The sequence below is a fragment of the Rutidosis leptorrhynchoides genome, chromosome 4 (genome assembly GCF_046630445.1).
Source record: "Rutidosis leptorrhynchoides isolate AG116_Rl617_1_P2 chromosome 4, CSIRO_AGI_Rlap_v1, whole genome shotgun sequence".
Lineage (NCBI taxonomy): Eukaryota > Viridiplantae > Streptophyta > Magnoliopsida > Asterales > Asteraceae > Rutidosis > Rutidosis leptorrhynchoides.
In genome coordinates, this window is record NC_092336.1 from 517,165,620 (window position 1) to 517,187,391 (window position 21,772).

Below are 21,772 nucleotides of genomic sequence, written 5' to 3' on the forward strand. Positions count from 1 at the left end.
TGCTATTGATCAAAACATCTTATAAAGATTAGCCCTAAAAAAAGAAACTGCCAAAATGCTCTTGCAAGTCGCAAGCCCCAGTTGAAACTTTGCGACTCGTGTGTTTTCCTTGTTTTCCTGAGGAATTTCAAGTCCGGATCTGAGACTTAGACACATGACCGAGAAAAAAGGTTTCGCTCAATCGCATTGTCTCATTGCGACTTGCGACTTAATGTGTTTTATGGGTCCTGAGCACTTCGTGTACGAGTCGCATAGCTCTCAAGGTCGACCTTGCAACTGACGTGTACTTTATCAGGATAAGATTTTAGAAAAGATTTTTTGAAATGTCTTGAATTTTTAAGATAAGGTTTTGTACCTTATTTGGACGAGATTACAACAACTTCCATTTGGCAATACATAAATTTTACTCATGCACTTTCATCATTTTTAAACAAAACATTCAATCAATTAACTTTCAACAAAACTGCAGAATCTACACTACGTTCCAGGTAGGATTATAGCAACATATTGTACAATGTGTAACCAAAAGTTTCTTATGCATTTATGTTCTGGAGGACCTTTTCAGTACAATAACAGTCATGTTTATATGCCGATTGACTGTTTACAATTCCTATGAAGCTCCCGGTTTATCCTAAAAAACCGATGAATCACAAAATTTTGCTAGGTAACGTTATTAGAAAGTTACATATGCAACTTAGTTCACGGTAGGGGTGTTCATCGGTTTGAATGGAACCTTTTAAACTAAACACCAAATCGAAACTAAACCAAAAAAAATCAAACCGAATTTGAAAAATGGTTTTCGGATCAAGCGAAACCGAAAACCGAAATCAAATTCGGTTTTCGGTTCGGTTCGGTTTGGTTTTGAAATTTCTAAATTTGGTTAACCGAAAACCGAATTCAAATTGGACGATATTAAATAAATATATTAAGTTATTAATATTATTGTATATATTTACGTGTTAGATATAGGAGTTGAGTATAGAATTTACCTTTTCAAGTTAAAGTATGTTTACTCCGATTTGAATTCATATTTAAGTATTAATTCATAATTTTTCTAATTTCTTTCTCTCCAAATTCTTATACATGTAATTAATTCAAATCGACTTTCTCTTGGTTATTGATTTTGTTTATTTTCTTGATATAATATGTATTGTATTATGATATTTTATAAGCTTATTGTATTTTGTAAATTCGTATATATACATTCGATTATATATATATATATATATATATATATATATATATATATATATATATATATATATATATATATATATATATATATATTTAATATTAAAATCCTATATTGATGATGTCATTATTAGGCTAATTCCTTTGTTAAGAAAAAATCAAAAAGAAAAAGAAAAAAATCTAAGCATGGTGGGTAATGTCATTAATCTAAATAATTTTGAATTAAAATTAAATCTTATTAATAATTATTTTAATTTTTAAAATAAATAATTTTGAATTATTTTTATTAATTATTTTGAATTGAGTACGAAAAGGTATAAAACCTAGGCAGAAGGAAACTAATTCTAAATTTATATTTTAATTTACACTTTTAAAATATAATGGCAACCGATATTATCTCTTATGATTGGATGTGGATTGTTTAATATGCATTAGGTGTTTGATGAAATGTTCAGCTTACGAGTTTCTTAGTCGGACTCTGTGGTTCCACGGGTCATTAAACTAAATAACTTTAGCATTTACATTCACTTAATACCTAAAATATATCATTAAACTGTTTCGTTTAAATAAACTCGTGGTTCCACGGGTCATTTCACTAGTATATATATATATATATATATATATATATATATATATATATATATATATATATATATATATATATATATATTAGTTTAGTAGGATATATTACGATGTTAATACGATAATGTTTGTTCATTTCGTAGGGAAAAAGTAAAAAAATGATTTTGAAAGTTGAATACGGTTTTAATGGAAACCAAACCGATTTCAAATTCAGTTTTCAGTTTGGTTTTGGTTTGATTTTTGATTTTGATTTTAAAAATTTCGATTTGATTTTTGATTTTGATTACCTGAAAGACTGCAGTTATGGTAATCGTAAATCGGACCCCACCATCTAGCAATGGTCATAAAAGTTTTTTTCAACCAACATGTGATTTGAACCCCCTGTTATACTTAACCACGTGAGTCTATGATAATGCTAAAAACGAACATATATTTCATAGCATTATCCTTCAAGAAAGACAAGCTTTTAGTTGCAATTGTTCTATTTACAAGTGATATTCGTTTAAATAATAAAAGGTGAAGACAAAAGACAGATTCGACGATTTGAAGACGCAAACGACCAAAAAGCTCAGAAGTACAAAGTACAATCTAAGTGGTTCAAATTATTGATGAGAAACGTCTAAAAATTACAAGAGTACAAGTCGCGGAACACAAAGTACAAAATATCTAAGCGTACGAAAGGACGTTCGAAAATTCGGAACCGAGACGTAAACCGAGCATCAACGAGCAAGTCAACGGAGCTAAAATTACAAGTCTACTATGCACAAAAATATAATAATATATATATATATATATATATATATATATATATATATATATATATATATATATATATATATATATATATATATATATATATATATTTAAATAAAGTGTCGGCAAGCTAGAAAACAAGTTGATGGCTGCTGATCCAGCTGGCCATGCGATCGCATGGCCTGGAGGAGTTAATCCCATGCGATCGCATGGGAAGAAAAGAGTGGTCAGGTCCTATAAATTGTAACGTTTGGTCGACGAATTTTACACACCTTCATCAACTACTTCTCTGATCTCTCTCAATATATATATTTATATTTTAATTATAATTTTAATATTAAGTTAATAATAATAATAAGGTTATAGTGTCGAATGTTTTAAGGTTTTGTAAGTCGAAACTCTATCCGTGTAACGCTACGCTATTAATACTCATTGTAAGTTATGTTCAACCTTTTTACATTAATGTCTCGTAGCTAAGTTATTATTATGCTTATTTAAGCCGAAGTAATCGTGATGTTGGACTAAATATTAAGATTGGGTTATTGGGCTTTGGACCATAATTGGGGTTTGGACAAAAGACCGACACTTGTGAAAATTGGACTATGGGCTATTAATTGGCTTTATATTAATTAAATGATATCCCGTTGATTTAATATAGAGATTTATAATTTGACGTATTTATATTTAACCACATACGCTTGACTGGGTACGGTGGGCGGGATATCTATAAATACTAATAATTATTCATTTGACCGGACACGGGGATGGATTAATAGTCACTGGACTCATTAAAACAGGGTGGATTACATTCAAGAGTAATTGGTGTAATTGTTAACAAAGTATTAAAACCTTGGATTACACGCAGTCGATAACCTGGTGTATTCATTAAACAAAGTATTAAGACCTTGTTACAGTTTAAGTCCCCAATTAGTTAGAATATTTGATTTCGGGTATAAGGTTAATTTGGCGAAGACTCTCGCACTTTATAATTATGACCGATGGACTATTATGGACAAAACCGGATGGAGATATCGAATAATCCAGGACAAAGGACAATTAACCCATGGTAATAAATTAAAATCAACACGTCAAACATCATGATTACGGAAGTTTAAATAAGCATAATTCCTTTATTTTATATCTCATCGCACTTTTATTTATCGTCATTTTATTTATCGTCATTTACTTTACGCTTTAAATTAAGTTATTTTTAATATTTTGCATTAGGACTTAAAATCGACAAACCGGTCATTAAATGGTAAAACTCCCCTTTTATAATAATAATACTATATATATATATATATATATATATATATATATATATATATATATATATATATATATATATATATATATATATATATATACAAATATAGTTTAAAATAAATATAGCGTTAAACTCGACTGTATCCCTGTGGAACGAACCGGACTTACTAAAACTACACTACTCTACGATTAGGTACACTGCCTATAAGTGTTGTAGCAAGATTTAGGTATATCCATTCAATAAATAAATAAATAGCTTGTGTAAAATTGTATCGTATTTAATAGTATTTTGTAGTAAACTATAATCTATTTCGTACTACACCTCGCACACATCAGTCTACCTGATGGCCATCAGTTTTCATCCCATCTTATAATTCTCGTTAGCCATTGTTATTGGATATAAAATTGATATTTTCAACGGCTTCTCATTTTTGAAGACCAAGCATAACTCTATACCACCAATATATTTTACGTTAAATTCTGACATACCTTTCGTTGAACACAATCAATACCAAAATTGTTCCATCAACTCCAGGTTTTTGATACACTACTAGGGGCGAATTTAAGGCTTAAGGGGTGGGGTCATATGACCCTATTCATGTGAAAAATTTTATACTATGTACTATTCAACTTGTTTAAGACAATACTAAATTTAACTATAGATGCACATATATTTTTGAAATTTATGACTTTTTTTAAGGTATTTAGTGTCCTTCGAATATAATTAGCGTAGAAATTTTTTTTAGACCCCATTCAACTTTTATTGTGGAATCTCGCCACTGTAGCGTACTATATTGTGGGGACAATTGCTAAAGAGAAGATCAAACTAAAAAGGTAAATTGTACTATTTTAAGTCGCTTGTTGATATACCCAATCTAACTATGATTTTGGTAAATACAATTCTGAATGTTGCTATATATTACTACATGATATGTATATGTTAAATGAGTTTTGTTTCTGCTGTTAGTCAGTTAGCACCAAAGAATTTCTTAAACTGACTGAAGGTGTACAACACTTCACCCCAGGTGGTCGTGAGTGTGGTGCTAGAGGAGGTGTTCGTTCTAACTGAGGTGGTTCATCAAGCTATGCACTTGAAGCTCCTAAACTTGAAGATCCCACTCACTTCCCCACTCTAGGTATAGAAACATTTATGAGAAACAGACAGGTATATATGAATAACAACATTAGTTCTTTTTACTTTCATTTATGCCTATCATGTTATCTAATTTCCATCAAGGGTACACATACATTGTAGGCAGAAATCAATGGCACAAACCTCAATCCATGATTCATAAAGATACTGAATGAAGACAACAAATAAATACCAACTAATGATTTTTGACATAACAAACAAGGAAGTGGACCTTTTAACAACTAACTAATGATTTTTGACTTTATACAATACCAAACAGTTTAACAAAGTAAGAAAGAAAGAATTCAACCCTAACAAGAGGATACTTGTACATTGTATTTGACCCATTCAAATACAAGATAGAGTACTAATAGTTTGTTTACTAAGAACAGCATCCACTATTCTGTGAGACGGGTTGTCCATGAATGTTGACTGTAGGAGGCTTTGAGGCATTCAACGCCGGTTGACTTGCCATCCTGAATTTATACAACCAAGACATGAAATTGCTTAGTAGATATACATCATTGATACATTGACCAATGTTTATGTTTATATTTTTAAACTTGACCTTTAACGGGTTTAATCTGTAAAAATAAACCATTTATCTAAGATCGGTACATGGGTAAACGGACCAAAGCAACCAAATGGATTCAAAAAGCATATAACCTCAGATCAATCATAAAAACTAAAATGTATATTTGATTTAACAGGCCAAGTGCATTTTAACATGTTACCCAAGTCACTTGACCCACACATTTTCAAATCTAATACATCTGAACAGTACCAAAGGGCCATTGGCCTGGCGGTATCGTGGTAGCCCTTTCAACCAAGAGGTTGGGGGTTCAAGTCCTGCTTTGGACATATTTCGTGGATTATTGTAAATATTCGTGTAATGGGTGTGAGTTTTCCTTTTAAAAAAAAAATACATCTGAACAGTAATAACCTTATAATCATATGTCATAAATCTAATGATAATCTTGAGGTGATACTTCATGTACAAATTAAAGTAACAACATCAAATTTTCAGGCCTTCATAGCTAGTTATTAAATTAAATGTATATTTTATTTAAGAAATCAATGAATTAGTATTCGGTCTCAGAACATAAATAGAAAAGTTGGGGCACTTGCCTCTCTTTAATGGAAGCAGTCATGGCCATGAAAGCCTGTTCTACATTGGTAGAATCTTTTGCACTTGTTTCCAAGAAAGGAATTCCGATTTCATCAGCAAATGCCTGTAAATATTTTTATAAATTATAGTTCATCCTTAATAACAATAGTTCCATTTAAGATATATGATGATGATTTTTTTACCTTAGCTGTTTCAGTTGAGACAACTTTATTTGCAACAAGATCACATTTGTTTCCAACAAGTATCTTGTTAACATTCTCACTAGCATAAGTGTCAATTTCTTTCAGCCACTGTTTAACGTTATTAAAGCTCTCTTGGTCTGTCACATCATAAACCACCTGAGTATATACAAAAATAATATGTTAATTCCTCTATTACATGATAACTGCAGTGCAAGGCATTAAAGATATCCGACATGAAAAAAATAACACTTACTATAATGCCATGAGCCCCTCGGTAATAACTGCTTGTGATTGTCCTAAAGCGTTCTTGACCCGCAGTGTCCCACTGTGCATTAGTAAAGCAGAGAAAGGAAAAAAGTTAATCAGTTAATACGAAAAATAGCACACAGATTAGGTAAGCACAAAGACTCAATCCATGTGCCTACTAATCAAATCCAATATGACAAAACCAGAAAATTATGGTGCATAATCATAGTATTAACTTACTATTTGCAATTTAACAGTCTTGCCTTCCTGTTCCACAGTTCGAATTTTCTATCAAGAAAAAGATGCGAAAAATGTCAAGCCAAAATTCAAGATGCGTATTTAACTTAGCAATCAACTTCTTGAGATAGTTACTTACAAAATCGACTCCAATGGTGCTTATGTAACTGTCCAAGTAAGAATCATCCTATAACAATAACAAAGGGAAAGAAAAAATATCACTTTATAGCAAACAAAATATATATGCATGGAAAACATAATATCACAAAACAAAACATAATACAAATGTCAGTACACACACACACACACACACACACCCACACACACCCACACACACACGGAAAGAGAGTATTCTGTGTAAGATCCAAGGCACTCACAGCAAACCTCAGGAGCAAACATGACTTTCCTACTCCAGAATCTCCGATAAGCAAAAGCTTGAATAGGTAGTCACTGCAAAAATATTAATCTTGGTAATTACATTACATACAAGTAGTAATACAAACATAGTAAGGTAGCAACATAGGGAACACAACTTATCCATCACAAAATAATCGTTCAAAAACAAAACTAAACATGTAAACAACAGCAATATCTGATAGAATGTTAACATTTGGCAATAACAAGAAAATAACATATTCCGAAGATAATCCAATTGGTCAGTTAACGTAGAGCGTTAAATATTGATTATTGAATATCCTTTACATAAAGGTAAGACTAGATCTGTCTTAGGCTCGTTGCATATTTGAAAATAACCCTTAGTTCTAATCAAACTCACACGTCAAGTAAACAATTTGTTTCAAGTTATGCCAGGACCTTATATACAGTACATATATACACATACATATAGTTAATCATCTAGCTCCTCATGTAAATAACTGTTTCTAACTTTCACATACACATAACAGCCTTAAAGGCCATGCCATACTTAATCTGAAAATCCAGTAGTCTAAAATGTCAACAAAGTATCAGACTTTTCGGAAACATTGCTACATTCAGCTGACTTACCAACACCGGTTTATTCAACAAGTAATATACCAAACGCAATAAATTCTCAATTTTGTGTTCGATTTGGCGAGTTTTGGTTTGTGCGAGTGTTGTATGTTGAAATCTGGCGGTTTTCGGCTGTCTGACCGCTGCCGGCGGCTACTGAGGGCAGGTGGCAGCTGCTGGCGGCCTTTGGTGGTTTCTAGCAGTAGCTATCGGTCCTTGGTGGCTGAGGGTGGCGGAAAATAGAGGATAGTGGTTGTTGCTTGCGGTGGTTGGTTGTTGCTGGCGGTCGTCGGTTGCTGCTGGTTGCTGATCGCGGAAGCTAACTGCCCGTAGCCGACAGCTTGAATCTATGACTGTTTGAATCCGGGGGTTTGTATATGTCCTTTGAAAACTTGGCGAAGATGACTGGCTCCTTTTAAGGTTTGATTCTACATTTGGTACTGTTCTGTTGCGGCTGGTTCGGATCTTTCATTCCATTTTTCTCGTTGTCGGGTCTTTTGCGGGCTTGATGTAGTTGTCGGCGTTGTTGACTTAGGTAAATAGGCCTCGGGTTAGGTGTTCTTGGGTTGCCCGGTGTTTGGTTTGGACTCGCGGTTTTTGAGGAGTGTTGATGCGGGGTTGGATACGGGTCGGGTTATGTGTTTATGTTTTAGGCTTAGGTTTGGAGGGTTTCGCTTGTTTGACTTTTCTGCTTTGTAATTCATATTGTACTAATGTGTCGTTCATATTGTTTAGAACGAACATTGTTGTTCTAGAGATCGTTATGATCTGTTTAATGTTGCTCCACCGGAACCTCAGATCTTATATATATATATATATATATATATATATATATATATATATATATATATATATATATATATATATATTAATATTTTTGCCAAAAAAAAAATTAAAAAATTAAAAAAACTGCAAATATACTTCACATAATTAATTTATAAATACTACTCAGGTAGCAGTTAACCTGACCTCATAACACAATTGTATATCCTCTTCTAATCATCTATCAGCTCTTAACCACTAAAGTTAACAATTTCTTACAGTAAACCTTAGTATATGATGCTAAAGGGGAACTTGGAACATATACTTATATTAACTGTTTATTAATCTTACGTAATCTACACTAGCCCCGATCAAATAGTAATCAAACGTGAAAGTTCATATTTTTTTAATTTAAAACCCTAACCTAACAATTACAAAAATGATAACCGTAAACTCAAACGTCGAATCAATTAAATCAAGATCTAAATATACGAATACAGTAATTAAAAAATTAGGTATGCGATTTCGGAATTGATAGCAGAAATAAGATCCAATCGATAGGGGATAATAAAGAGGAACTTACTACTCAGGAGTCATGGCTGTGGGTTTTGTGAAAATAAAATAGAAACGGAGCACCGAATCTTGTGGATCAACGTTCGGAGGCGAAATCGGGTTGCAGCGATGATAAAAAGAAAGAATTAGGGGACACGTAAACAAAGAGAGACAATTGGCAAAGGGGATAATTTATATGTACTTCCACACGTGAATATAGATCGCAGTTACCACCATTCACGAAGCTTTTTCTTAAAGTTTAAGATAACGGTCTTAACCATAAGATAGCCGTCGAGTAGTCGATGGCCGTCGAGTTGCCATTAAATAAATTAAAAATAAAAATAAAAAAATTATAGGTACCGATAATATATATTTAATTTACTTTGGTTAATGAAATTGTACAAAAGATGTTGTACTTTGACAGTAACTCTTAAAATTATCGTTAAAACATACTAAAGGTATGCTTGGTTTAGACCATAATTAACGCGTATGTTCAGTTCAAACTTTAAAGCACCACGTCTCCAACACGTCTATAACACGACATGTTGGTGGGTACTTAGATGCGGCGTGCTAGCCACCGTCACATGGAGGATGATCGGCGTGTTGTACACATGACGGCAGTTCAATAGCCGACAAGTGAGAAAAATATAAATATATTGATGGAATTGAAATAAAATTGAATTAATTTCGTTTGAATACCTTTAACATACATTTAAGAAAAAAGGAAAGAAAAAAAATAACAAAGAGACGTGCAAAAAGATAAAAATAAAACTAAAAATAAAAATTATGTTGGAACCGTTCATGCCCTTTTCCCTTAGTATATATGGGTGATGATATATTCATTCACTAAATTGATAGATTCACTCAAAATATTAAAATATTCTTAAATGATGTATTGCACAGTTTTTATGTTATAATTTTCTTAAGAGTTTTTTTTCCTTAGAACGGCAATTTTAATATAGAATCCTCTCATTTGCTACCCACGCACCCATTAGGAATGTTTTAGGTTAACTGTTTGACTCGCGCAAAGAAGGATACCAGATGCACAACCTTGGAGAAAACTCCTCTCCCAGGATTTGAACCTTCGCCTATTTTTCAAAGATACGGCCCAGAACCAAGTGAGACTTTTTGCCACTCAACCAATAGTTTAGTGGTTATTATTGAAAATATAGTATGAAGTAATTGTGGATTTATCAAAATTGAATTTGAAAATATCACTTGGCCTACTATATATATATAGGTAAATTAAATTAAATTTATATTTTACTATTTGTATTGATAGTGTAAAAAATAAAGGTTAATTTTTATATCTTTTACAAAAAATCTCTTATATATTAAAGTAAAGTCTTAATAGAGCAATAAATATAAATCTCATTTGATATGGGCTATTGGATTTGATACCTTTTTGGAGTTCATTACAACCTAAAAGATCGATAGCATTTAGTCATCTTTGGGAGTCTAAAAAAACAACTTAGCGAGTTGAGCATTCTGATGACTGTTTAGCTAAGTTGAGCATTCTGATGACTGTTTATGTGTTCATTTATAATTTGAACTAGGAAAATTCCGGCCCGTGCGATGCGGCGGGGCTTTTCGGGTTGCACATTCATATTTAACATAGCGTTATGTATTTACAGAATAAAAAATGCGTTGCTACGGGTATGGTTGGAAACACGTGGTTAGTACATAATGTGCAGGGGCGGAGCTTTATAGAGGCAGGAGGAGGCCCTCGCCCCTCCAAAAGTTTCATTAATTAATGGTATTTTGTAGCCCTTTGAGTTACGGACGTTTAGGCTTTTGAATCAACTAAATCGGAGTCCGTATGAAGAAGATATGACGAAAATGGTGGAAGCGCGCATATTTTGTTTTCATCAACAATATACTTCATTCTTTTATATCTCTTGGGAATTTTTACCTTGAAATCAAGTTTAAAACCAAAATTTAAGTAGTTAACTTAGATGATGTACAATTAGGATCGATATTGTCACCTAAAATGTGTATAAAATATGCAACTTTGTCCACCAAAGTTAGCGTTTTTTCATGCTAAAAAACATATAATACATTAGAAAAATCTTTGCCCCTCAAACCGCAACTTTCAAGCTCCGCCACTGATAGTGTGCGTAATGGACTCCACGTTTTTAGCGTCGAAAAAGTGCATAAAAAATAGTGAACGGGACCATCGATATGATGTGGTTAGTTTGAGTTGTTTATTATACATGTATGTAAATGTATAAAAAAATATCCCGAAATATTTAGCATTTTTTAAAAACAATCCGTTTCGCGCATAGCTAGTTACGTTGTGTTCATAAAATTATTTCGAGTTGAATGGTGATTTTGAAAAAATTTAATTCGAAGTGAGCGGGAAGATGTGGCCCGTGAATAAGTTTGGGAGGATTTTGTTTAAGTTTTTATATTTAAATAATAATTTTACAGATTTCATCCCCGAAAAGTTGACATGCTTAACATTGTTTAGGGGGAGTTTGGTAATATTTTTGTTGGGTGTCTGAGTGTAGAGAGGTTTAAACGACATATTTTTGGACCTCTTTTAGTTTATAGGATTGGTAACATTGTTTAGGGGGAGTTTGGTAATATTTGTGTTGGGTGTCGTTTGATGAGTGTAGAGAGGTTTAAACGACATATTTTTGAATCTCTTTTAGTATATAGGATTTTGGGAGGATTTTGTTTAAGTTTTTATATTTAAATAATAATTTTACAGATTTCATCCCCGAAAAGTTAACATGCTTAACATTGTTTAGGGGGAGTTTGGTAATATTTTTGTTGGGTGTCGTATGATGAGTGTAGAGAGGTTTAAACGACATATTTTTGGACCTCTTTTAGTATATAGGATTGGTAACATTGTTTAGGGGGAGTTTGTAACATTGTTTAGGGGGAGTTTGGTAATATTTGTGTTGGGTGTCGTTTGATGAGTGTAGAGAGGTTTAAACGACATATTTTTGGATCTCTTTTAGTGAATCTCTTTTAGTATATAGGGTTAATAATTAATAATTTGTTGCTATATGTTCACTACCACACTTTGTATATTTCTCTACTTGACAATGATTATTCTTAATTGTGGCACGTAATATATATTGTCATCGTTGCAAATAGTCAATTCAAAACAAAAGTAAATCTAAAAACAACACATTTGAATAAAATCATAATTAAAATTTTGCGAGTTTTAAACTAGTATTAAATATAAGTAAAAGAATCAAAAGGTAAATGGTATAATTTAACATTAAATCCTTCAAAACATTGAAATGACTAATATACCCTTCTCCCTAAACAAAACCCTAGTTGCACGATCGTCTTCCAGAACCTTAAATTACACATACAAATAACAAAGCAAACAATACAAAATGAAATGGAACTTAAGAATGATAAATTAGCAAATGATACAGTTAACCACTATTTTGCATATCTTCTCTTTCGCTAAATTCACATATCAAACTACGATGACTTCATGAACAACAATCCAAAGCCCTAACCCTCACTTTCGGATCTTCATTTTCGGTTGTACACGGTTGGTTATTACAAAATTTATTGTTCAATTTAATTCCTATTTGTTACCTAATTGTTTTGCCATTAGTAATCAAGAGTATTTTTTATGCTGCATCTCATGATTTGCGTACATTTTCAAATAAATAGATAAAAGAGCTAGATACTAAGGCCGTTTGGCTCACGGAATCCCATTATTGGAATTGAATTTAGACACACGTCATGTCTAAATTCAATTCCAATTCCGCGGGAATCCCATTGGATTCCGTGAGCCAAACGAGGCTTTAAAGGAATCTAAATTACTTCGTTATTTGTTATTATGCTCATTAGCACAGTATAGTTGATTAATTATATGAAGAAACGTATAATCCATTGACTTAGTTTTATTTGAAATAATTTATTATTTTTAGGTTAGGATTGTTTTGGATTGGTTTTGCTGACGTATGCTACTTATGAGGGGTATGATAGTTTCTAGTGACATTCGGTTAATGGCGCTGCGCTTCAGTCAGTCTAGCATCAAATTCAGTTTAACGCAGTTCCGTTTAGCTTCTTCGTTCTCGACTTTTGAACCTAAAGATGTAACAGCAGAAACAGAAACTGTAACAAAACCTTCACTTCCTTCACACGAATCATCAAACGACGCTGATTTGATCTCTCAAATGCTAATCCAGCACCATAACCCGTTCCACGCCATGGAATCGTCTTTGCAACTTAACGGCATCAACATATCTTCATTTCTCGTCCACCAAACACTAATTCGCTTAAAAAACATCTCCAAAATTGCGTTAGCTTTCTTCTCATGGGCTAAAGATCAAGCTCACTACTCGCATGACTCCCCTGCATACAACCTCATGATTGACATTTTGGGTAAAGTCAGACAGTTTGACGCAGCTTGGCAATTAATCGTTGAAATGGACCAAAATGGCGTCAACCCAACTTCCACCACTTTTTATGTGCTGATTCGTCGGCTTATATCTGCTGGTTTGACTAGACAAGCTATCCGTGCGTTTGATGATATGGGTTGTTTTGTGGTAAATGATTCTGATCAACAACCTATTGATGACTTTTATTTTCTTTTCGATACACTTTGTAAATACGGCTACCCAAAAGTTGCTACGGAGATGTTTAATAAATGGAAGAACTGGAGGTTCCAGCCTGATGCGAAGATTTACACGATTTTAATCTACGGGTGGTGCAAAATAAACAAGTCTAAGATGGCTGAGAAGTTCTTTAAGGAAATGGTAGATAATGGAATCGAGCCTAATGTGGTTACTTACAACGTTCTATTGAACGGGATATGTCGAAGGTCTAGTTTACACCCTGATACACGATTTGAGAGAACAATCCAAGCGGCGGAAAATTTGCTTAATGAGATGCGTCAACGAGGTATAGATCCGGATGTAACTAGTTATTCAATTGTGTTACATGTTTATAGTCGGGCACATAAGCCAGATCTCACCCTTGAGAAGTTACAAATTATGAAAGATAAAGGCATTAATCCATCATTAGCTTCGTATACATCTGTTGTGAAATGTTTATGTTCTTCTGGACGTCTTGAAGATGGTGAAAAGTTGCTTGATGAAATGGTGCACAACGGTGTTACCCCGTCTGCTACAACGTATAACTGTTTTTTCAAGGAATTTAGGGGTAGGAAAGATGTTGATGGTGCGTTGAGGTTGTATAGAAAAATAAAAAATGGTCGCCTTTCGATACCAGACACGCACACTTATAACATTCTTGTGGGGATGTTTATGAGGTTAAACCGGTTTGATCTTGTTAAAGAGATTTGGGACGATATGAAGGGTAGCGGGGTGGGACCGGATTTGGATTCGTACACGTTGTTGGTACATGAGCTTTGTGAAAAACGAAAGTGGAGAGAAGCGTGCGAGTATTTTGTTGAAATGATTGAAAAAGGGATTTTGCCACAAAAAGTGACGTTTGAGACGCTATATAGAGGGTTGATACAGTCTGATATGTTGAGAACATGGAGGAGATTGAAGAAGAAACTTGAAGATGAATCAATATCATTTTCTTCTGAATTTGAGAAGTATCATATCAAACCTTATAAAAGGTGAAATTATATTTCCAAAACGTTACCGGTTTCTCTATGAACCTTGGTGGTACATGATGGCTGTTATCATCTGTATTCAAAGTCCTTTCAGGTGACAATTAGTGCCACTTTCCATTTTTCACAAATCTTTAAAATGTTGTCTTTATCAATCTTGACTTGAGGTTAAACAGTTTTCTTGTTTTATTCCAGATGCAGTTGGAAAAATGCAGCTTTGTAGTCATTACTTTCACAGGGACAAATGACATGAACTCAATTCAATATTCTAAATATGTTTTTGGGGAGAAATTTGTATACCATCAGTGTTTTTTTTGCATGCATATCTATATGGAATACATGTGTTGTTGTGAAAAGTAAAAGTTTTTCTTGCTTGGCTTGGCGTTTAATACGAGTAATACAATTGTTTTACTGTGGATTAATGTAAAGGGTTTATAATGGGTTAATCTTTAAGGTTCTACTTTTTTTTTTTTTTTTTTTTTTTTTTTTTTTTTTTTTTTTAACGTTTTAACCCTTTTAAGTTTTTCCTCGTGATTCAGTGTTTCAAAGTCTATAGTTTTAACCATATAAGGGGATGTTTATTCTTTATGTTTTAGAATTTTGATAGTTCTATTTCTTTAGATTATCTTTTACAATGATTTTGCCTTTATAAACATTCGTTTAATCATCTGACTTTCAAAAGTTCAGTTAATAACTCAATACAAACGTGAAAGATCGTGGGAAAAAAAAAACTTGAACGATTAAATTATTAAAAAGTTGAAATCTAAAGGACTGAATTATTAACTCTAATGTAAAATTTTCATTTTTCATAGCGAAAATAAACTTGTGGATCACCGTTAAAGATGCTCATTTTGAGTAATGATTACCTAAACAACAATCACTAAAATCTTAACTTACATCCCAAAATAATAATAAAAATGTTGTCTATTTCGTTTACAGCATTGCAAGTATATACCTTACATACCAAAATAGTCAAGATTTGTGTTTCTAAAGACTAATTCATGTTCTGTAAATTTCAGTTAGGAAGGTAACGGTTCAGATCGAATAACCCACAAACATTTTGATGTTTTATGAATCTATGTTTTGTTCCACTTTACGTGCAAAAGAAGAAAATGAAAAATAGTGGTCGGGAAGTGTCACCGAAATGGATACTCATATTCAGCATTTTCAGTTTTGCTTTTGGCATGTTCTTCACCAACAGGTATCGTTACCATGTTTGAACATGAATGAATCCAAACCCAATATTACTTCGATCTGATATAGTCTTGGTTTTGATCATTTTTGTAGGGTGTGGGCTCCGGTCGATATAGAAGGAAAGATTATGCATAGGAGAGAACAAGAAATCAAGATTGTTTCTGATGATTGCACGACAAATAAGGTTAAGCTGTTGTCTTTATCAAAACACCTACATTATGAAATAGATCATTATTTTTCAATAATGTGATGTGTTAAAAATGGATTTTGATTCAGGATAATGATATAGTGGGAACAATTCATAAATCTGATGAAGCAATTCGGTGAATATTTCGTTCTTGTAAAAATTGCATAATCAAACACGATTACACGTAAAATGATCTAATAGTAGTAAATCTAGTTGATCATTATTGTTGGTGTATAGATCACTTGAAAACTCAATTTCGAAGCTGCGTATGGAGGTCTCTAGCGTCCAAAGCTTACCTGAGAAAGTTAACTACGGAAATTTGCAAGCAAACAAGACGGTTTCTGAGAAGGGCACGAAAAGGAAGAAAGCATTTGCTGTTATCGGGATTAACACTGCTTTTAGTAGCAGAAGAAGGCGTGATTCCGTTAGAGAAACATGGATGCCTAGAGGTAACTTTTAGGTGGTACATATGCCCGGGATGAATCTTGATCTTATTTCCGTCCACCTCGAAGTGCACATTACTGTTTATGTAACTGCTGACCAAATTTTATATTCTGAGACTAATAATTTTGCCATTTTCTTGTCCTTTTTTGTCCTTAACTAGGTGAAAATTTGATTAAACTTGAGAAGGAAAAGGGTATTGTTGTCCGTTTCATAATTGGTCATAGGTGATTTGATCATGCATTTCCTTTTAATAAATGTAGTGTCGTGGCAATAGATCGCTGGTAATAACAGAATCTGACAACAGTAGTCTTACATTTTTTTTTTGCAGTGTGACATCTAAAAGCATCTTAGACCGAGCCGTTGACTCTGAGGAATCACAACATAAGGACTTTTTGAGGCTCGTAAGATCAAATATTCATTTACTCGATTCCTTTACCCCTTGAGCTCAAACATGGCACTATCTGATGTTAGCATTACTGTAGAAACATGTTGAAGGTTATCACGAGTTAACTGCCAAAACAAGAACATTCTTTGCTACTGCATATGCTAATTGGGATGCAAAGTTCTATGTTAAAGTGGATGATGATGTTCATGTCAATTTGGGTATATCAACCCTTAATGTTCATTTTTCTTGAAAAATATTTCAAGCTAAAATTATCTTCTGTGTGGCTATTATCGTAATTTTGCAGGCATGTTAGCTTCAACACTTGACAGACATCAATTAAAGCCCAGGGTCTACATAGGATGCATGAAATCTGGGCCTGTTCTTTCTCAAAAGTAACTTCTTTAAAACAACAAACTCCTTACTCCTTAGTATTAATTAAATAAGCTTAAGATTTAGTACAAAATTCGGTGAATATTTATGAAAGATTATGACTTTTTCTGCCATGTAGGAATGTCAAGTACCATGAGCCTGAATACTGGAAATTTGGAGAGGAAGGAAACAAATATTTTTGGCATGCAACCGGACAAATTTATGCTATTTCGAACGATCTCGCTGCGTACATCTCCACCAATCAGTAAGTAAATCGAAACTATTCGCTGCATAGATGTTAAAAATCTCCCTTACACCTAATCTTGGTTTTGGTGTTATTGATAAATTAAATATAGAAATATTAGGCCATATCCGATGTTAATGTCAAATGAATTTGAGTAATGCAGGCGAATCCTGCATAAGTATGCAAACGAAGATGTGTCACTTGGTGCTTGGTTTATTGGTCTTGACGTTGATCATATTGATGATCGGAACATGTGTTGCGGGACCCCTCCTGGTTAGTACTTCTGCTATGTTCTATACGAAAATAGTCAACGTTTGACTTTTATGTGTCAAAGTCACAATTTGACTTGCAAAGTTTAAACTTTTTGTAGATTGTGAATGGAAAGCAGAAACAGGGAATGTGTGCATTGCTTCGTTCGATTGGAGTTGCAGTGGTATTTGCAAATCAGTAGAAAGAATTAAACAAGTTCACAAGAAATGTGGGGAAAATCGTGCTGCCCTTTGGAACCGACCAACTTTGAAAATTTGATGAGTTGAAAACATAAAAGTAGATGTGTTCTTTAAACAACCACCATGGAGACTACTGCAGTCATTGGTGTATGTCGGTGTTCTTGCAGAAAGGGTCCCTCGATATCATTTGTCCAAGAACCAAGCAAAACTAGTTGACACCCGAAAGTCAAAATCCATTTTTTTTTATTGCTCAAGTGACAATATTACTACAAGTATATGTTTTTAACTTAAATCGTAAGATTCAGCTACACATTGCTTCTACAATAAGTTTTCTCGTCATGCCAGGGCAAAGTTCTGTATTGAAATTCTCTTTAGTTAACTCAATTATGCACTCGTTCTTATGCAAGCACCGCTGCATAAACAACGAAATAGTGAAATCATGTAAGACGATAACACAGCTCGTTCATACATAAGATTGAAAAGTTGGTAGATTTTTCATGAAAATGCTGGTAGAATTGTTTCACGGGAGGTTCTTGACCTTTTAGGTATAGGTGTTGATAAATCCAACATTAAAATTGATAGATACACCATCTTTTTGAATGATGAGTTGTACTGTACAATCTATTAAAGCATAAAGATGCTGAATCTATAAATTTTAGTGTTGGATTTATCATTAGCCTTTATTAGGGATTGGAAGAGTAATTACCTTTTCAACAACAGGTGTGGAATCGGGATCATGACAATCTCCGATGGCATACGATTGGCAAGTTCCGTTAGGAGTCCCAAAGCTAGCAAACTTAAAAGATGAAATGTGTGTGTTGATTGGGCATTTTAGCTCCAAACTTGGTTTGTGTTCGTGCAAGTCGTTGGTCACGAAGGAGGGCTGATCTTCAGACACATGAGCACAAACAGCGGATACTTTTCGTCTTGAGAATTTAATCTGAGTCGGGTCTGTTGGAAATATGTTCTCGGGTTGGCTATGGTTCGACCGTGGTTTGACCGTGGTACATATATTCCGAAGATATGTCCATGACATTAAATAATAAAAGTCCATTTATCCTATTCGGTCACATACAAAGGCCAATCGTAAATTGTTTGATATACCTTCTAATCGGAAATTAATTTATTAATCATTAGTTAATGGCTTAATAAATTAAGTAAGTTTTTTTTATGTGTGTACATATACTTACAAATCTAAATATGTAGAGATTTGATTAGATTTTGCAAATCATATTTTATATAATATATAAGATTTGATTTGATATAAATAAGATTTGATTTGATTTATAAATCTTATTTTATATAAAGATTTGTACTATAATCATATTTTATATAATATATAAGATTTGATTTGATATAAATAAGATTTGATTTGAGTTGTAAATCTTATTTTATATAAAGATTTGATTTTGCAAATCTTTTAAAATCTTTATATTTGTATTATATGTATTATTGTATCAATTTTAATTCTATATAATACCAAATCTTGATATTGAAAAGATATAGAAACTTGAGATACAAAAACACACATACAAAATGATATTTCTCTTTCTCTTTTTCAAGTAACCAAAATACTTGAGATCTATAATTGGGTTCGGTTTTGGTGGAAATAAGGAAAAAGAAAAGATCCGTTAAGTAGAAGGTAGAGATTGAAACAAGGTTGGAACTTTGGGTGTCTACCGTTTAGAGGAACTCTTCTTTGGGTTTTTCAGATTCGATCTTCAAAAGGCTACAAAGGTTGTATTCTAATCTTCTCTTGTTTAATTTCGTTAATTTTGTTTTGTTTGCTAAAGTTTTGTACAATGATCCGTGGAAGAGTATGATTTTGTAAAGTTTTAAAAATGCTTCCGCTCGCTTTGAATTTGTATCATACTCCAACAGTGGTATCCGAGCCATCTTGTACAAGTTTTAACAAACTTTTCTTATGATATTTAGTTTTGATGGATGCGTTGTGCATGATTCTTGGAGATGATCATGCATAACAAACATGCAAAACAAGTATCATAATTTATGTTTTATGTTTCCTAAATACTAATTTGAATCTTGGATTTTGGCAAAATGTAAAATGGGTTAAATTCATTTTTTTCATTTAAGAAATTTTTTTCAGCCTGGACAGTCCGTATTTGATGGACTGTTTCGGGGCTTTAAACTCAATATTATTGTATGAGACCAATTGTATTTGAAAGCTAACTGAAAGAACTTAAATTTGAAAAAAAAAATCATCGAAAACGGATTAGAAATGAGTAAGATATGACCATTTAAAGTTACATGTATGAATCTGCCAAAATCCGAAAATTTTAATGGTAACTTGCATGTTGACTATTAAAGATTCAATGTTTAGGAAAATAAAGTACATGAATTCTTTTCATGTTTTACATGAAATGAGAAAATTAAAATTATTAATTTTAGACTTTATGCTTTGGTAAGGTGAATAAATCTCCAACATGTTTTGATTCACTTAATATGTTTATTTGGATGGTTTTGGCATGAAAACCATACTTACAAAATATGAAGTGGGTTTACATACATATGTTATGTAAACAAGGATTGAATATTATAAGTGCCATTAAGTGTTGTTTAAATCAATCCTTATCGAAACATGTTATATGAAAATGGACGGTTGGCACTCCATTTGTTATGTATGTGATTGTTGTATGAAATCGGTAGTATTTGCCTCAATAAGACCCTTGTGTGGATGTTTGGTTGTATGATTTAATTTATTATTTATTCGGGATGAATATAATAATTTATTAAACGACTTGCATGTCGTCTTTCTATTTATATTGTATTTGTAATAGTATAGAAAATAGAATAGTTATTTTGTAAGATAATGCAACCAAGATTGAAATCAAGAAGACGATATTCACAAGGCGGCCCATCCGAGCATATAATGGAGATGGCGGTTTTAGTGGGAGCCAATTCTCACACAAGGTTATGTCCCTAGTTGACCATGTTTTTCCGTGTGTTGGCTCACCGAAAAAACGCATAGGACTCGAGGCATACTACCGATAATTGCGTGTCATGATTATTATTGTTTTATTATTTGTCTATGCCATGCTAGCTAGAAAATGTTTAAAAAAAAAAAACAAAAGGGACAATAATCATATAAAACGGTTTGGTTAAAATTAGTTTAACAAACGCAACACGCAATACATAATTAGCAAATGTTTTAAAATGGTGTAAACTACTTTTGCTAAAAGAAAACAAAAACCCGTTTTAAATGTAAACTTTACGCTATCCATGAGTAGTACACACATCCGAACCTTCTACCTGTTAGAGTTCGCGATACCCGAGAGTCTTGGGCCGGACTTTAATTGGGTGTTGGGAAGGGTGAGGTGAATTTCGCGATACCCGAGTGTAACGACCCGGAAATTTCCGACCAAATTTAAACTCTAATCTCTATATGGTTCCGACACGATAAGCAAAAACCCTAAAGTTGACCCGCACTTTTTCGATCGTTCCATACTCATAAGATTAATATTTACATAAATTAAACCTTACCAACATGATAAGCAATCCAAATTGTTGAGACTTATGTTTTCGAAAAGAGTTTTACACAACGTTTGACCGTCTAGTTTGACCGATGATATCACGAACTATACAATATATGATAATTATACGTTTGTGTATATATATGTATATATACATATTTAACATGATCTAAGAATGTTTTAATATCTCATTTTGTATTAATAACAATAAGTTATAAGTATATTTTGAAACTACTAACTTAAGTTTTCAAAACGATAACCATACGTAACGTTATTTGACTTAAATACTTATGACCTATAATGTTTATACATATATCGTATAAGTAATGTATTTAATCACTTTTAAAGACTTAAATACATAAAACAATATAAGTATATTTACAAAAGATAGCTATATTTGAATCCTCGTTCCGTTTTCTCAAAGATTTCT

The 21,772-nt window shown here is 32.8% G+C and overlaps 3 protein-coding genes and 1 pseudogene across 3 annotated transcripts; 2 read left to right on the plus strand and 2 right to left on the minus strand.

The window, feature by feature from the left end:
- Positions 1-5,114: 5,114 nt before the first annotated feature.
- LOC139844869 (ras-related protein RABD2c-like) lies at positions 5,115-9,289 on the minus strand. The gene is made up of 8 exons (XM_071835091.1): positions 9,054-9,289; positions 7,096-7,168; positions 6,858-6,905; positions 6,722-6,769; positions 6,489-6,560; positions 6,236-6,391; positions 6,053-6,156; positions 5,115-5,400 (listed from the first exon to the last, which is right to left on the minus strand). The coding sequence occupies exons 1-8, from the start codon at positions 9,065-9,067 to the stop codon at positions 5,307-5,309; spliced, it is 609 nt and encodes a 202-aa protein (XP_071691192.1). The 5' UTR covers positions 9,068-9,289; the 3' UTR covers positions 5,115-5,306.
- Positions 9,290-12,364: 3,075 nt separating this feature from the next.
- On the plus strand, positions 12,365-15,015 carry LOC139844870 (pentatricopeptide repeat-containing protein At2g13420, mitochondrial-like). Its single transcript, XM_071835092.1, has 3 exons — positions 12,365-12,539; positions 12,925-14,676; positions 14,775-15,015. Exon 2 carries the CDS (start codon positions 12,958-12,960, stop codon positions 14,587-14,589), a length of 1,632 nt encoding a protein of 543 aa, XP_071691193.1. The 5' UTR covers positions 12,365-12,539; positions 12,925-12,957; the 3' UTR covers positions 14,590-14,676; positions 14,775-15,015.
- Positions 15,016-15,691: 676 nt separating this feature from the next.
- On the plus strand, positions 15,692-17,930 carry LOC139844871 (beta-1,3-galactosyltransferase 7-like). Its single transcript, XM_071835093.1, has 11 exons — positions 15,692-15,780; positions 15,867-15,957; positions 16,050-16,096; positions 16,198-16,409; positions 16,565-16,628; positions 16,733-16,805; positions 16,887-17,007; positions 17,094-17,181; positions 17,298-17,423; positions 17,566-17,675; positions 17,773-17,930. The coding sequence occupies exons 1-11, from the start codon at positions 15,692-15,694 to the stop codon at positions 17,928-17,930; spliced, it is 1,179 nt and encodes a 392-aa protein (XP_071691194.1).
- A 138-nt stretch (positions 17,931-18,068) lies between these two features.
- LOC139844872 (beta-galactosidase 10-like) overlaps positions 18,069-21,772 on the minus strand; it is a 28,386-nt pseudogene continuing 24,682 nt past the window's right edge.

What these genes read in the sequence shown, in the direction of transcription:
- LOC139844869 (XM_071835091.1), bottom strand. An exon ending in GCACCATTGGAGTCGATTTT is followed by an intron (nt 6,770 to 6,857) that starts GTAAGTAACTAT and finishes TTTTCTTGATAG; the next exon opens with AAAATTCGAACTGTGGAACA. An exon ending in AGACTGTTAAATTGCAAATA is followed by an intron (nt 6,561 to 6,721) that starts GTAAGTTAATAC and finishes ACTAATGCACAG; the next exon opens with TGGGACACTGCGGGTCAAGA.
- LOC139844870 (XM_071835092.1), top strand. Translation starts at nt 12,958, where the DNA reads ATGCTACTTATGAGGGGTATGATAGTTTCTAGTGACATTCGGTTAATG.
- LOC139844871 (XM_071835093.1), top strand. Translation starts at nt 15,692, where the DNA reads ATGAAAAATAGTGGTCGGGAAGTGTCACCGAAATGGATACTCATATTC. An exon ending in CGTTTCATAATTGGTCATAG is followed by an intron (nt 16,629 to 16,732) that starts GTGATTTGATCA and finishes TTTTTTTTGCAG; the next exon opens with TGTGACATCTAAAAGCATCT. An exon ending in ATAAGGACTTTTTGAGGCTC is followed by an intron (nt 16,806 to 16,886) that starts GTAAGATCAAAT and finishes GCATTACTGTAG; the next exon opens with AAACATGTTGAAGGTTATCA.